General features: G+C 39.1%; 1 protein-coding gene across 1 annotated transcript in view; it reads left to right on the top strand.

Moving 5' to 3' along the window:
* l(2)gl (LLGL domain-containing protein l(2)gl) overlaps window positions 1-15,301 on the top strand; it is a 443,338-nt gene that overhangs the window by 409,136 nt on the left and 18,901 nt on the right. Inside the window, 1 exon segment of the mRNA XM_080274241.1 lies at window positions 8,693-8,763. Within this exon segment, the coding sequence (XP_080130367.1) occupies window positions 8,693-8,763 (71 nt within the window).

The raw sequence follows: 15,301 nt of genomic DNA, 5'->3' as shown, positions 1-15,301 counted from the left end.
GTAATCAAGAATCCTCGACTAACAGCAGCAGAATTGAAGAGAATGCATCACCACCTGTTACAAAACGTCTCAATTCGAACTCTCCAACACTGCTTGCAGAAGGAGCTGGGTTTGCCAAGCCACACCACAGCCAAGAAACTGCTTCTCACTGACTGCATGAAGAAGCAGCACATTCAGTTTGCCAAGAAGTATGCACACTGGACATCGGATGAGTGGCAAAAAGTTGTTTTCCGATAAAAGCACATTTCAGGTGTTCCAGGTATGTTCTGCTAAGGTTCGTCGCCCTGTCTCCCATAGTCTATATGACCCTAATTACAGGGTGCCAACTGTTAAGCACCCACAATCAGTAATGGTATGGGGGTGTTTCTCAGGTGAAATGGGAAGGGGAGGCATCTACCTTCTTCCTAAGAACTTGATGATGAATGGTGGCCGGTACATTCAAGTTCTGTCATTCATGATTCAGCTCCATATCACGAGTCAAGAAAGGTGACAAAATGGCATCAGGATAATCGGATTGAGGTCCTCGACTGGCCTGGCAACAGTTCGGATCTACATCCAATTGAAAACTGCTGGGCAAAGATGAAGAAAATCACGACAGAGAAGAAGACACCCAATATGGACAACCTTAAGACTGAACTGACAAATGTTTAGTGCAAAGAAATGTCCTTAGATTACTTTAGCAATCTAAGTGATTCCATGCCAAAATGCATCCAACTGGTCCTGAGAAACTTGGGAAACATGATTTCATATATAAACAAACTTTGTGATATACTATGATTTCTGTGTTTTTAAATACCTTGTGGGTGGAGGTCCTAAGTCAATTTGTAGTATATATATATATATATATATATATATATATATATATATATATATATATATATATACAGTAATCTCTCATTTATCCGGACATAATAAAGCCAAAGGCATGTCCGTGTAGTGGCAACATCCGGATAATGAACACTATTCCCCTACCACACCCAGACCTTACCTGTACCCATGTTCAACCTATACCGAACTTATTTGTACAGTACGTGTGCTTAATTTAGCAGTGTTTTGTGGTCAGTCAGGCATATGTAGACATCAAAACACACATGGCAATATCCAGAGTAATGCTAAAGACCATGAAAACCATGCAGAAAACCACTGATAACCAAAAAACACTCTATCTTCACACCATTGTACAGTACCCCTCCTAATTTTGGCACTGTTTTCAGGTCACTCTACCAGATATAGACATCAAAATGCACACATATATATTAAAAAAAAAAAAAAAAAAAAAAAAAAAAAAAACACGGCCTATACACTACTGTATGTACAGTACTCCTCCTAATTTTGGCACTGTTTTCACATCAATCTGCCATATTTAGACATCAAAACACACATAGGAATATCCAAAGTAATGTCAAACACCAAGAAAACCATGAAAAAACCCACTGAGAACCAAAAAACACCCTACCTCTACACCACTGTATGTACAGTACCCCTCCTAATTTTTGGCACTTTTTTCAGGTCAATCTGCCACATTTAGACATCAAAACACACATAGGAATATCCTTAGTAATGCCAAACACCAAGAAAATCATGAAAAAACATTGAAAACAAAAAAAAGCACCCACCCTATACATGACTGTATGTACAGTACCCTCCTAATTTTGGCACTTTCAGGTCTATCTATCTATCTATCTATCTATTGCCAGACGCCATAATCCCGTATGGGGTGGCCATTTGACTCTGAGTTATTTGTTTTACAGGGAGGGGCACTAACCCTCCACCAACCTACTTGACACGTAGGGAGCACGTATGGTTTGGTTGTATGGTTACCACCCAGCGTTGTAAATGGTTTCTTGGCTTACAGGAAACCATTTGGCTTGTCACTCAATGTAAAGCCACCTGTAACGGAAAGAAAAGCATTAAGTAGTGACAGGAAAGATGGGAGAAATAGGAAGAGAGTAGGGCAGGCACAGAAAAAGAATGATAAAGGCTAAGGAAGAAGTAGGCAGCATTACATCAAGTGAGTGGATGATGGTCGCCACCACCTACCACTACTTTCAGGTCAGTCTGCCATATTTAGACATCAAAACACTCATGATTATCCATATTAATGCTAAACATCATGAAAATAATGCATTAACAACAAAAATACGCAAAAAAAACTCGACAACGATTTGAAAATCTGTTGTCAGTGACGAGTGATTGCTCCCCGGAGCCCCCCAAAAAATAAATATATAAAAATCTACGACCAAATATGTCACCGTAAATTGGTTATATTGGTATAAATGGTATGCCATCATCTTTGCTGGTGTTTATACCTGATTTATAAGAGAAGCTAAAAAAACACATAAAACTGATAAGTAATATTACAGAAATGCATCAATGATGTAGTGTTCAGGAGTAAAACTTACCTTCATTTAACTTCCCACCATCCAAGTGCAAAATTTTGCCAGCACCTTCCAAGAGTTAAGCGTATGTCAAGATGCAGAATTTCATGCGCATTCTCGTGGTCACTTCAGAATTTCCATACGACTAATAGTCGAATAAATTGCAAAAAAAAATTGAAAACTCACGAGTCAGTGTTATTGCCACAGAGGAGGGTAGGGAGTGAGGGGGGAGCCGGGAGGGTGAGGAGGAGGTACGGGAGCGGGGGAGAAGCGAGGCTGTGGGCAGGATTCTCCCGCTTCTGTCAACAGGCGGATGGGCACTTTTACCGTACATTTACTTGTGGCTTGCGGTGTTAGACAAAGAGTGGCCATGTGGAAACACAACTCACTGTGACTGGGGTACTTTGGATGTTTTGGTAGAGAGGCAGACGGCCGCTGTCACCGAACATGTACTTGTGGCTTGTGGCCTGTGTTCGATGGTGGTTGCGGTTGGGAAAGACTTAGTCCGTTGGACGTGTGACATTGAACATTTGGTGGGGATGCGTACGGATGGTTTGACACTGCTTGGAGGTTACATTCATATTACTCAAGTGCTGGAGATTTGTTGGGAGTGATATGACGAGCACGCAACTTTGACCATTCAGTACAGGGGCAGATGGATATTTTAGCAATGGTTGTGGGTTATGGACTACAGGTAAGTCCTTAATTCACGCGAACTTTTTTCACGCGATTTCGGTTATCCACGAATTTTTCGTACAGTAACTAAAACAAAATTATAGTATTCAAATAAATAATTTTAATATACTGGAGAAATAAATAAAATATAAAAATGCCTACCTGCTGCCCGTGTGCATACATATATGTATGTGTGTGTGTGTGTGTGTGTGTGTGTGTGTGAGGTCGGTCTACCACGCACCACACAGTCAGTTTGAATCCGACGGTCGAACCATGCGTGACTCACGAATCATTATTTGTGGCTTATTTTTCTGCCTTCCAGTGATTGCTTGCCTTGTTTGCCAACATGGGGCCTAAGTGTGGTGCTAGTGATGCATGTGGTAACACACCAAAATGGACTCGTAAAGTGATGTCTCTGACAGAGAGAGTTAAAGTGTTGGACAAACTGAGGGAAGAAATGTCGGCGACAATTCGCTGTCAGGACGATTCCCCGTCATTTATTTACATACCAGTTTATTTAGCAAGTACAGTACACTAGTTTTTTATTTATATGAGTTATAAAATCCCCCAGAAAATTAGTTATTAAAGTATAAATTAATCAATAATAAGTATATTTATAGAGACGGGGAATCATCCACGTTTTGATGGCAAATTGACTTGACGGTGAATTGTCTTGGAACCTTATGTTTGGGGTGAGTCAACTGTTCATACAATAAAGAAAGCAGAACATAGCATACAGGAGGCAGTGAGGGCTAGTGCACCAGACAGTTCTAAAGTGTCTCCACCTACGCCTGTGAACTGTCTCGGAACCATATGTTTGGGGTGAATGAGTCAACTGTTCGCAGGCACAATGTAGCATATGGGAGGCAGTGAGGGCTAGGGCACCAGACTGCTGAAGTGTCTCCACCTATGCCTGTGCTTGTCAGCTTTCAGTGTTAAGTTTGTTACATATTTGTTGTTTTTCATACTTTATGATAGTTTATAAGGTGTACGTAGTACATAAACATTATTATTCAGATGTAATATACTTAATACACATGCGTAATTATGTGCACACATGGGCAGAACATATATGCTAATTTACCACACATGCGAAGGGTCTGGGAACATAACCCTCGCGTGAATTAAGGGCTTACCAGTACTTCCCACTCATGGCTGGAGCCCAGTGACCACAATACCAAATGTTTGAACATGTCGGCTGGCCGGCTGAAGTTCTCGGGGACTTTTATGTCCAGATAATGGTTTAATAGAGCCAAGGTCCAGCATCCAGATAATGAACACGCCCAGATACTGAGCGTCCGGATAAATGAGGGACTACTGAATAGTAATGTAGATGGGTCATTATGTAAGAAATGGGAAATTGGAGATTATACAAAATGAAAAGAAACCTGAAATCGTTTGCTTGGTGGAGACTAAATTACCCCAAGTTGTTCATACAGAATTATTTGACTGGAAAAATTATAATATTTGGAGGAAAGATGGAGAAAGCAAGTTTAGAGGAGGTGTAATGATTTTAACCCATATTGACTTAAGAAACTGAAAATACCTCGGCTGAACTTTTGAGAATGGAAATAGAGGACTGTTATGGAGGAAAAAATAGATGTAATAATATTTTATTTGGCCCCCAAACTAAGGCATGGACAAAAGAAGATAATAAACAGTTAATAAGAGAATCCATTATTAAGCTAAAGATGTTACCAGTAACTGAACAAAGAATTAGAATAATAATCGTGGAGGATTTTAACTATAGAGAAGTTGATTGGGAAAGTATGGATGCAGAGAATGGTGAGAAATCATGGGGAAATAAATTAATGGAACTGGTGATAGAAAACATGTTAATTAATTAAAGAAAATAAGAATTAGAGGAGACGAGGAACCATCAAGACTCGACTTGGTATTCACAAAGGACCCAGACAGTGTGAAGAACATAACCTACCAATGCCCCTATGGTTAAAGTTATCATCTGGTTATTGAGATGGAAGTGGTGGGAGTAAGGAAAGGAGGAAGAGATGAAAAACCCAAAGAAAATAGATACAATTATTGGAAGGCAGGCTTTTCTTTCCTGAGGGACTTTTTCCAAAATGTAGACTGGAATCTAATGAATGCAGTCACAAATCTATCTATCTAACTATCTGTTGCCAGATGCCTCAATCCCATTCGGGATGGCCACAAACAAATCGCCTCCACGTCACCCTGTCCCCCACCATTTCATTGCCCTGCTCCCAACTCACACCCCCCTCTCTCATATACCTCTCCACCCCATCCCTCCATCTCATCCTCGGCCTCCCCCTCCCTCCACCTCACTCACATACACTCTTCTCATCAGTCTTTCACCCTCCATCCTCTCCACATGGCCAAACCACCTCAGTGCTTTCCTCCCAATGCTTCCTATCACATCCACATCCACACCACAATGCTCCTTTTTATCCTCATTTGTCAGCCTGTCTCTCCATGTGACTCCACAGGCTCCTCTAAAATAACTCATTTCCACTGCTCTCACTCTTGACTTGTGCCCTTCCAACAACGTCCAAGCTTCACTTCCATACGTTAGAGTTGGTATCACAATACTGTCATGTAGTAACTTTTTCACTTTCATGCTCACTTCCCTGTTTCTTATCACTGCTTTCAAGGAACCAGCAACCTTTCTTCCTTGTTGTACCCTTTCAAGCACTTCACCCTCCAAACCTCCATCCTTACTCATCACACAACTCAAGTACTTAAACGTACTCACATTTTCCATTTCCTCACCATCCAACCTCGCTGTACATTCACTGACTTCAACTCTCTCAAAGACCATCACTTTACTCTTCCCTACATTCACCTTTAGATTACGTTTCTTACACACTCACCCAAACTCATCCACCAAGCCTTGCAGCTGCCCTTCGTCTTCACTCAACAACACAGTATCATCTGCAAACAACAGTACAGGGAGTTTCCAAACACTACCCTCTCTCACCAGGGCCACTCCAACATCCACTACCCTACCTTGTACCTCTTTTATTACCCCATCCGTGTACAGATTGAACAACCATGGAGACATGACACATTCCTGTTTCAACCCAACCTTCAAAGAGAAAAATTCACTCAGTTCACCATCCACACGCACTTTAGCCTTAGCACCATCATACATGCTCTTCACATCATTCAACAACTTCCCATCTACTCCATATATTCTTAATACTTTCCACAATCCTTGTCTATCGACCCTGTCATATGCTTTCTCCAAATCCATGAAAGCCGCATACAACTTCTTTCCCTTCTCCAGAAACTTTTCCACTAAAGATCTAAGAATGAATATCTGATGTACACAACCTCTTCCCATCCTAAAGCCTCCCTGTTCTTCTCCAGCTAATTCCTCTGTTATTTCCCTAACTCTGTCAATAAGTATCCTACCATACACTTTTCCTATTATGTTAAAATGACAAATGCCCCTATGATTACCGCACACTTCTTTTTCCCCTTTTCCTTTGTATAAGGGAATAATTATACCTGACTTCCAATCCTCCAGAACTCTACCTTCCTCCCAGGCCAATCTGCACATCTTCCACATCCATTCTACTACTATCTCTCCCCCATGCTTCAGCATTTCACCACACACTCCATCAATTCCTGGGGCTTTCCCCAATTTAACTTTCTTCATTGCTTCCACAACTTCTATCCTACTTTTCTTCCTGTCTTCTCACTTCCCTCCTCCTCCCAGCTATTCCCCAGCCACTTATACTCGCATCACTTCCATCCTCTATGTTCAACAATTCCTTAAAGTGTTCTCTCCATCTGCTCACTTTTTCTCCCTTCTCCACTAGTAATCTACCATTTTTATCTTTCACTCCCCTGCTAACCTCACTTCCACCCTGTCTTACTCTCTTCACCTCATTCCAGAACATTTTCTTACAGTCCTTCCACTTTACACTCAAATTCCTTCCAAATTCCTCATCCACTCGCTTCTTTCTCTAACTAATCTTTTCATCTCTCTCTTCCTTTTTACATATAACTCTCTCTTCCGCCTCTCAACTTCCTCCACGCCCCTATTTCTCATCCATTCATTGTATGGTTTCTTCTTTTGTGACACAGCCTGTATGTATATATAATTTCTTTTGCAACCACTCAACTTTATTCAGCTTAGGAGAACGCTTTAGTTGTGAAGAGGTTAATGTAAGCCATAGCTAACCCCTTTTGTTCAGAAGTCCTCTTCGGAGCTGTGCACAACTGTTTGGAGACAGCTTAGATGAAGATGTCTTCAGAATGATCGGGCCAAGATGTTAAGCAGTCAAGCAGAGGGGTAGTCTGCCTGCTGCAACATCTTGTTTATATTGTTGTAGTTCAGGGTTTGGACATGTAGAGAGAATAGAAATTAAGAGATTCACTAGGAGAGTGCATGTGAATGAAGTAGTGGAAGACTGGAAGGAGACCAAGGATGAGATGGAGGAATGGTGTAGAGAGATATATGAGTGAGAGTGGTGTGAGTTGGAGAGAGGGCAGCACAGTGATGGAGGATAGGGTAATGTGGAGGTGATTCATTTGTACCCACACTGTTTGGGTTTAAGGCATCTGGTTGTAGAGATAGATATCCGAAAGGCTTCATTAGATAGAATATTATTGATGGCTGCCATACTCAGTGAAATATTCCTGTTAACCACTTTACCCTGAGGACATAATTTTTATTTTATTCTAGCAGCTGCTAGACAGTGTTATTGAACTTAGAGGTGCATCTGAATACAGAAGGGGTTATCCACTGTAGTTCAATTATGTATTTCCTGTTTTATTAATCATACTTTTAGAGGCTTTTATTTAATGTAGGAGACAGTTTTAATGGAAGGGGTTAGATTTAGCCCTAATCTACTCCTTTGCTACTGGAGATCCTTCCAAAGATAAGTAAAATCATATGGTGATAGCAAGAATAAACTAAAATGTCACTAGAATGGGGCAGTTAATGAAGTTCAGAAAGTCTCCTAAGCAGAATATAATTATATGGAGGTAGCAAGAATAAAGTGGAAAAGACATCATGATCATAGTGAAGGGGATAAGCATCTTGGATGGAAGTAGTTGAAAACATTATACAGTAGTGTGTACCAGCAGGAGCATTTTGTGTGCATTATCCCAGTTCAGAGTAGGTTTTAAGGGTAAAGAACTCAGTCCTCAGTACTGAAAGAAACATATGGTTAGGACAACTTGAATGTTTTATTCCAACGAATGGCAGATGATACAGTGTTGTTCAGTTGAGTCACAGAAGCTTGAGAATGTTGATACTTTCACCATTAACCCTCTCATGTTTGGGACAGTTCTAGTGATATATTCTGTTCTCACTGGCACCAGACGGTTTAACTCAGTTGGAAGGAGTCATAGGAAACTGAGTGTTAATAGTCATTATTAATCAGTTGCTGGTTGGGACAGCTTGAGAATTTCTTTTCCTACCAGTGGCAGATGACTTTTTTCAGCTCAGTGAGTATTGGAGCTTGAGAATGTTAATACAGTTCTGTTACCATTTAGTGCATTGCTGTTAATCCTTCCTTCATCAGAACAACTTTAGTAGAGCCCTGTATTCTGTAATGCTACAGCTGAGAGTGAATCGTAGTTACCTGAGAGTGTACAGTTTATCTAGACCCGTATTAAGCTAGCCCCTCTTCCCCTTTCAATTGTAGAGTCGTCATCCGTACAAGTAGTTGAGAGCACATCCACCGAAGTCAACCACACAGCAGTCAACGGCACTGAGGTTTGTAGACATCTGCTCTTGCCTATATGTTATCCTCCTATATATTAAAAATGTATTCTCTTGTGTTCTTATTAGTGTGTCTTCCTTTAATTTCATATTTATTAGGATTTTTTTTTTCTTTTTAATTCTTCTCTCATATTACTGTTTTAATTCTCTCCTCCTCCTCCTCCTCATTTTTATTATTGTAGTTCTTTCCTTCCACTATAGGAAGTCCTCAGTGTATGTTAACTTTTTTTTTTTTTTTTTTTCCCTGCTAACTCAACATAATTTTGAAAAGAATTGCATGTTAAATTTCCATTGCTACCTGTAAACCTGATTTGACAGATTCTCAAAATGTAAAGCACCGTTTTTATGGAGAAAGCCGTAATATTTTGGAACACGTCAGATCTGTAGCCAGACTTTTCAAAGGGTTGGGGGGGGGGGGTCATTTTCTGTTGACTCTGGACTTGCATAGCAGCTGGCTGGTCAAAGGTCTGTTTCATGCTTGCTATGAGGGTGTGGGTGCATAAGCGACGTTGAAAAGCAGCACAAAACTTCGGAACAACAGAGAGTGACTCTGCTCTGATACTAAAAAAACAGACTGTGAGAAAGTGAACCTTTAGTTAGATGGAGGGGTCGTCTGACCCCCTCACCCCCCACGGTCTACAGGCCTGACGTCTGTGACGTATAATGAGGACCACCTGTACAGTATCTTGTTTGCTTATTATCTCTTGTACTTTAGTTCCTTAATCTTCACATGCCTGTTGGCTTATGTTTGTGTACTGTACTTCCCTCATTGTGCTAGATTTAATATTTTGTAATTTCTTCTTATTACACTCATTTTTAAGAACCTCTTCAGCCTGAGTGTCCTTTTTATTTCATTCTTGCTGAGGACTGGATTTAGACATCATGGGACCCTAAGCTATGGAAGCCTATAGAGGCCCTATTTAGCAATTCCCATCGTCACTAACTCAAGAGTTGCCACTGATCGCCAGCTAGTTCAATATGGAAGTTGGGCTACTCATGCAGAGACCACAGAAGTAGAATATCTTTAAAAATCTCTCCCGTGATAGTTATTGATATACCGTACGTAAGTTCTTCATGGTATTATTCTTTAGTTGTTACACTAATTTCTTAGATATGCTTTAGTGCAATAAATGCGGGAAAACGTTACTATAGAAACCGTGAAAGCACACCGGGTGTAACAGCATTCATCACATATTTACAAGTCTCTAGCTGCACCTTTTGTTTTTGAAACCCATATAATTTAGCTTTCTAAAGATCAATGCTTTATCTCCAAAATGCTGAAGAAAATCTGCAGTTTTTCATATGAAAATCGTTCAGTGTTTAAAGCTGAAAACGTGCAGAGACGAGACCGCCGGCCGAAATGCGACGATGCCGAGGGCTCCAAAATACCGTACAAAAAGTAAACAACACGCTGGTGGTGTACCCTGAACAGAGTATTCCTCTAGCCTTCAGGAAAAACTTCAGTCTAGGCACTGTCCATTTTTCTGTGCAACGGTTTTCCATGATCTTTGTACAGCAGGTCCACCAGATCAGTAGACACACCTGAGTTTTTTATTGTTTGTGATCGTAACGTACGATCTTCAACCGTGTCGAACTAATAATTCTTAATGAAGAATCGTTACATTTTCTCAGAACACTATTTATTTTTGTTTTGATGGACAAATACATGAAATGGATGTAAATTAAAGCTCATCGATATTTAAGAAAGGAAAGAATAGCAACTGTCCCAAGACCGAGATGGTAGACAGCCCACCAATTTTTGAATCTGTTTGACTATATTACAGCCTCTCTTCCCTGTAGCAGTGAGTAAAATAATGTTGTTATAATTTCTCCCTTTCTTTTAGTGACACAGAGGGTTCACAAAATGAATGGGGTTTAGTTGACCGACTTTGATGTCGAAAATTAAATACTGTAATCTGGTGAAGAGTGGAAGTTTTTACTCGGTTAGTGACATCGGGAATTGTTTTCAGAGAATAAGGCTGTGTAACAACTAAACCTGACAAGAGCGCTGCCATGATGAATAACAAATCTGTGCAGAGTAGGTTCATTAGGTTACATCATTGCTTAAATATACAGTCATCCCTTAACATCCGCGTTTTTAACATATACGGTTTTAAATATCCACAGGTGGATGTAACATAAACAGTTTTAAATATCCGCACGTTGATACAGTACCGGGGATGGATTTCCTAAAGCCTTTTATCTCGTTGAACTCTGCTGACACTATTCACTGCAAATATAACATTATCCCAGGCACAGTTCATGGCTGTTTTAGTGATGGCATTATCCAGTGAATCAAATATAACACTCTTCCTTTTGGCCACTTCATTAATTTATGCCATTAATTCATCAGGGGAAGAGTTAGGACAGGCTGGGAGTATTTCTTTTCTTCCATGTACCCTCGATCAGCTGGTCTAAACTGGTTTGCTGCCCTTCCCCCCCCCCCCTTTACTCTCTCTTGTACCTCTCGATGAGTTGGTCTAAATCAGTTTGCTGCCCCCCCCCCCTCTCTCTCTCATAAGTAATACAAATCAGTACACACCCAAATTGCACTGAAATCATACGAGAGTGGCTGAAAGTGTTATTTTATATTGTGAATTACTGTGATAAAATATAAGTGATTTAGTGATATTTTTGCAATAATCAAAGAAGTTATGATGCTAAGCACATTAGCTGGCAAAGATTTTTGCGGTTGCAAACTGTGCAGCAGTGCTCTGAAATGACTCATGACATTATATCAATAAGCTTTATAAAAAGTAAGTGATACTAAAAGTCATTCATGAAGTTTGATAAAATTTGTAATGATTTTCCTCACATCGTTACTGTTTGGCTAGAGTCTAAAGTAAACACTGGAATATCCTAACAAAATCATAGAAGACTGGCTAGAAGTGTTTTATTTTTATTTTTATTGCAATTACTGTGATGAGGTAACATGGCTGTAACCTTTATTAGTATGGAGAAAATCTTGTGGTTTGGTGGAAATTTCCACCTCCCTGGGCTATTTCTTGTGTCAGACAGTCAAAACACACCTTGTATTCTTACAAATCGTTCTCTGTGCTTGGAGTGCCTACAGACATGCAGTTTGTTACAAACGATAGTAGAAAGACTGACGTTTGTCTAACAAAAATTTAGCTCTCAAGATTAACGATAAGTGGGTTAAAACACGTGTTGAAAACAATTTTTTTCCTTTTTCTCAGCAGTGAGCACAGTCAGTACGTTGTCATCACAGCCGCTGCAGCTAAAGGGTTATGGGGGGTCCAGGGGCGTTTTTAAGGGGGACAGCAGATATCTGCGGATTTTTAACATACGCGAGTGTCTCTGTTCCCTAACCCCTGTGGATGTTAAGGGAGCACTGTAAATTAAAAATAAAATTATAACAAAACAAATGTTTTTTAGAGCCCCTTCAGACTGTAATGCTGTAGCTTGTTTAGCTTATGCCAAAATCCAGCCCTGTTCTTGCTCATTCCAGATGATGACATTTAGCATTGCATGACCATTCCTGGTTGAAGAATTTAATGGAAACTTTCTGTTATTTCTTCACCACAGCACTTTTTTCTCCAGATTAAGTAATTCATGTACAGTCAGCCTAAGAAGTGACAGCTGAGTATCCAGAAGTTTTCAGTCTGCAATAATGTACATAATCCTCCTTATATCTTTACAAGGAGAAAACTATTACCGGTATGTAAAATTTTTACAGAAAACAATAATTAAATGCAAAAGCACCAGTATATTTCAGAATTGTAGGAATCAAGGTGTTAGTTCAGAATTGTTGCTTAAGGACAGTCAGGAATAATTTGTGGAGTTCATACAAAAAATGTTAACACACAATGGTTTTTTTGGTAGTGTAAGACTAAAACGAAATGTGCTTTAATAAACAGATAAAATCAGTCATTATTATTTATAAAATAGTTTCCGTTACAATACTAAGGAATAATTTAAAGTAATTTATTTCCATTTTTGTTGTCTTCGTGGACGACGACAGAAAGCGGTAATGCGGCATAGGTTAGTAGGCTGTTTTAAATGGTTCGATCAGCATGTATGGAAGGAAACAACTTTTACTCAATACATGCAGTTGTTACACTGTATTTGGCCAGTTTTTCATTAAGAAAATTCTCTTAAAGTTTTAACATAAGCCAGACGATTATCAGTGAATGAAAAATGAGGAAAACCAAAAATTTGCCGAGAGTCAGAGCTCCTTGGATAATGACAAACGTGTCATAACCTACTATCCCCGGTGTCTAAGCAGTTGGCAAGAGAAACAAAATGCAGATGTTCTTAAACAAGCCACTGAGTTCAAAACTTTCAGATCAGCATTTTCAGTTAAGCAGGACAAAGAGGTTTATTTTAAAAGAAGGATACTGGGGATTATTAGATGGAGCAAAAAGTATGTGCTTTTGCATTGCAAGAGTATAAGCTCATGTGTTTGTCATCTTCATTGCCTAGTGTATGAGAAAAGGATAAAATCTGTCATATCTTCGTACAGCTTAAAATAATTTTGCATCAGTTAGGAATAAAGTTGCTATAAGCGAGGGGAAGACAAGGAATAAAAGGCAGAATGGTCTTGCTGCTACCTCAGGTAGGGTATCATTACCAAGATAAACTTCATTGTTCCGGCATCCTTAATGTTGCTGTATCTTTACCACAGCAATTGAAAATAAGGTTGTGTATTGCAGTCAAAAGAGTTTTCCTTAACTGGGCTTTGAAACTAGAGCATCTGTATTTGAAATCCTGGGAAGCAAATACATCAGGAACAGGGAATTACGCTGTGCTCCGCATGCAGGGTAATACATTACACGTTCATTCAAATCAGGAGATATATCTGAGTGTTAACTTGTAATATATCACTACCTCATGTTATTCATTTTACATAGTGTGATATACGTTTTATTTTATATGACGTAATGGAGGTACACAAGTTTTACCATATATTCACAAGTTTTCACTGAACACTTATCAGTGCAGTGATTGAAGCACTCTGAAACTCTGCCATCGCTTCTTGGGGTGACTGTACAAGTAGGAAGATTGAAAAATAATACATCATCACACAGAAAAGGTTATTCTTTTAGTTCTTTTGTCAGGGTCTGGTCAGTCTGGTCTTTTGTGTATTCATGTTATTTTGTTGGTTTTATCGTCATGCAAGTTTTCTACCAGCTTCCTTGTTTCTGTCAGTTTTTGGCAGCCTCAGCTGTATTGTTTTATTATCTTTTCTCTTCAGACTTATATCCTCACTGAGATTAAAGAGCCTTGATTTGGATCTTCTACTCTGCTGACATCAGAGAGTCATTTTACTTTCATTTGACTTTCCCACCCCATTCAGATGTTGGAAATTGGTCTTTTTAATTAACTCTTGTTTATGAGCTCTTATGGTGCTTTCCATTTCCTTCTTTGCTTACTGTCTTCCTTCTTCACTTTTATCTTAATGTTTTTTGTTTTGCATTTAATATGTTTTCCATATACTGTACAGTATATAGTTTTGTAATGGGGTCTGAAAAGCTTAACTAAAATGGCATGTGATCTTGATGTTTGAGCAAGAATCTTGTTTTAACATCTTTCATGTTTAGCTAACTACAGTAAATGCATGAGGTGAAACATGTCTTTTTTTTTTTTTTTTTTTTTTTTTTTTTCCCCCAGAATTATATTACATCAGTAAGTAACACAGTAATCCCTGCTGTGTATAATGCTTATTTAATATTGTCCTAAGCTTTTTGTTATGTAATAAAGCATTATCTTATGTTTAGGACAATCTGTGTTCTTTATTTGTGTGTGCATGTAGATGTCCTTTTATTTTTTTTTTTTAAGGTAGTAGAGAGAGAGAGGTTTGACATAGATGAAAACTGTTAATGAGGCTTGGGGTGATATGACAGGGTACAGTACAGAGGGAAAATGTGGAGACAAAAGTGATTGTTGGTAATCCTGGAGATAATTGAGTGTTTCTCAACTAATCAGAAGCTCCATCTCTTTCCTACATTTTTCCTTTTTAATGTTTTCACTGATGTTCTCTTTATACTAGCACAGCATACAGGCTCATTTCAATTTCATTCATCAGTGAAAATATTAAAAAGGAAAAATGTAGGAAAGAGAAGGAGCTTCTGATTAGTTGAGATTATGAAAGTATGTTTCAGTTTTGTTCTGAGTTGGTAATTTGGTATCTTAACTCCTTCAGTCTGGTGTTGTAGTTTGCTGCCATCAGATGATTTTATTCAGCTCAGGAAAGAAGCCAGAGAGATTAGATATGGACTTCATTAACCCTTATAATACTGGGGAGCTCTTCAAAGTTGAATAAAATCACCAAGAAATGGCAAAAGTAGAAACTGGAAAATCTGATAAAAGGGCTTAAGAAAGGAGACTCATGTCACCAAACTACCTCTACAGACAAGTCAAATGAAGTGAGGGTTTTGTCTTAACACAACTTGAAGTTCATGAGAGATATACTGTAACTTTATGTAGTTTATAAAATTATTAGTCTCCACTTATTACATGGGATTGTTTTTGCTGGTATTATTATGGTAGGTAGGTGGGGGCGCCCACCATC

The sequence above is a fragment of the Coenobita brevimanus genome, chromosome 57 (assembly GCF_032717465.1).
Source record: "Coenobita brevimanus isolate Jiangsu-jjx chromosome 57, ASM3271746v2, whole genome shotgun sequence".
In the NCBI taxonomy this organism is placed as follows: Eukaryota; Metazoa; Arthropoda; class Malacostraca; order Decapoda; family Coenobitidae; genus Coenobita; species Coenobita brevimanus.
This window is presented reverse-complemented; position numbering and strand designations above follow the sequence as displayed.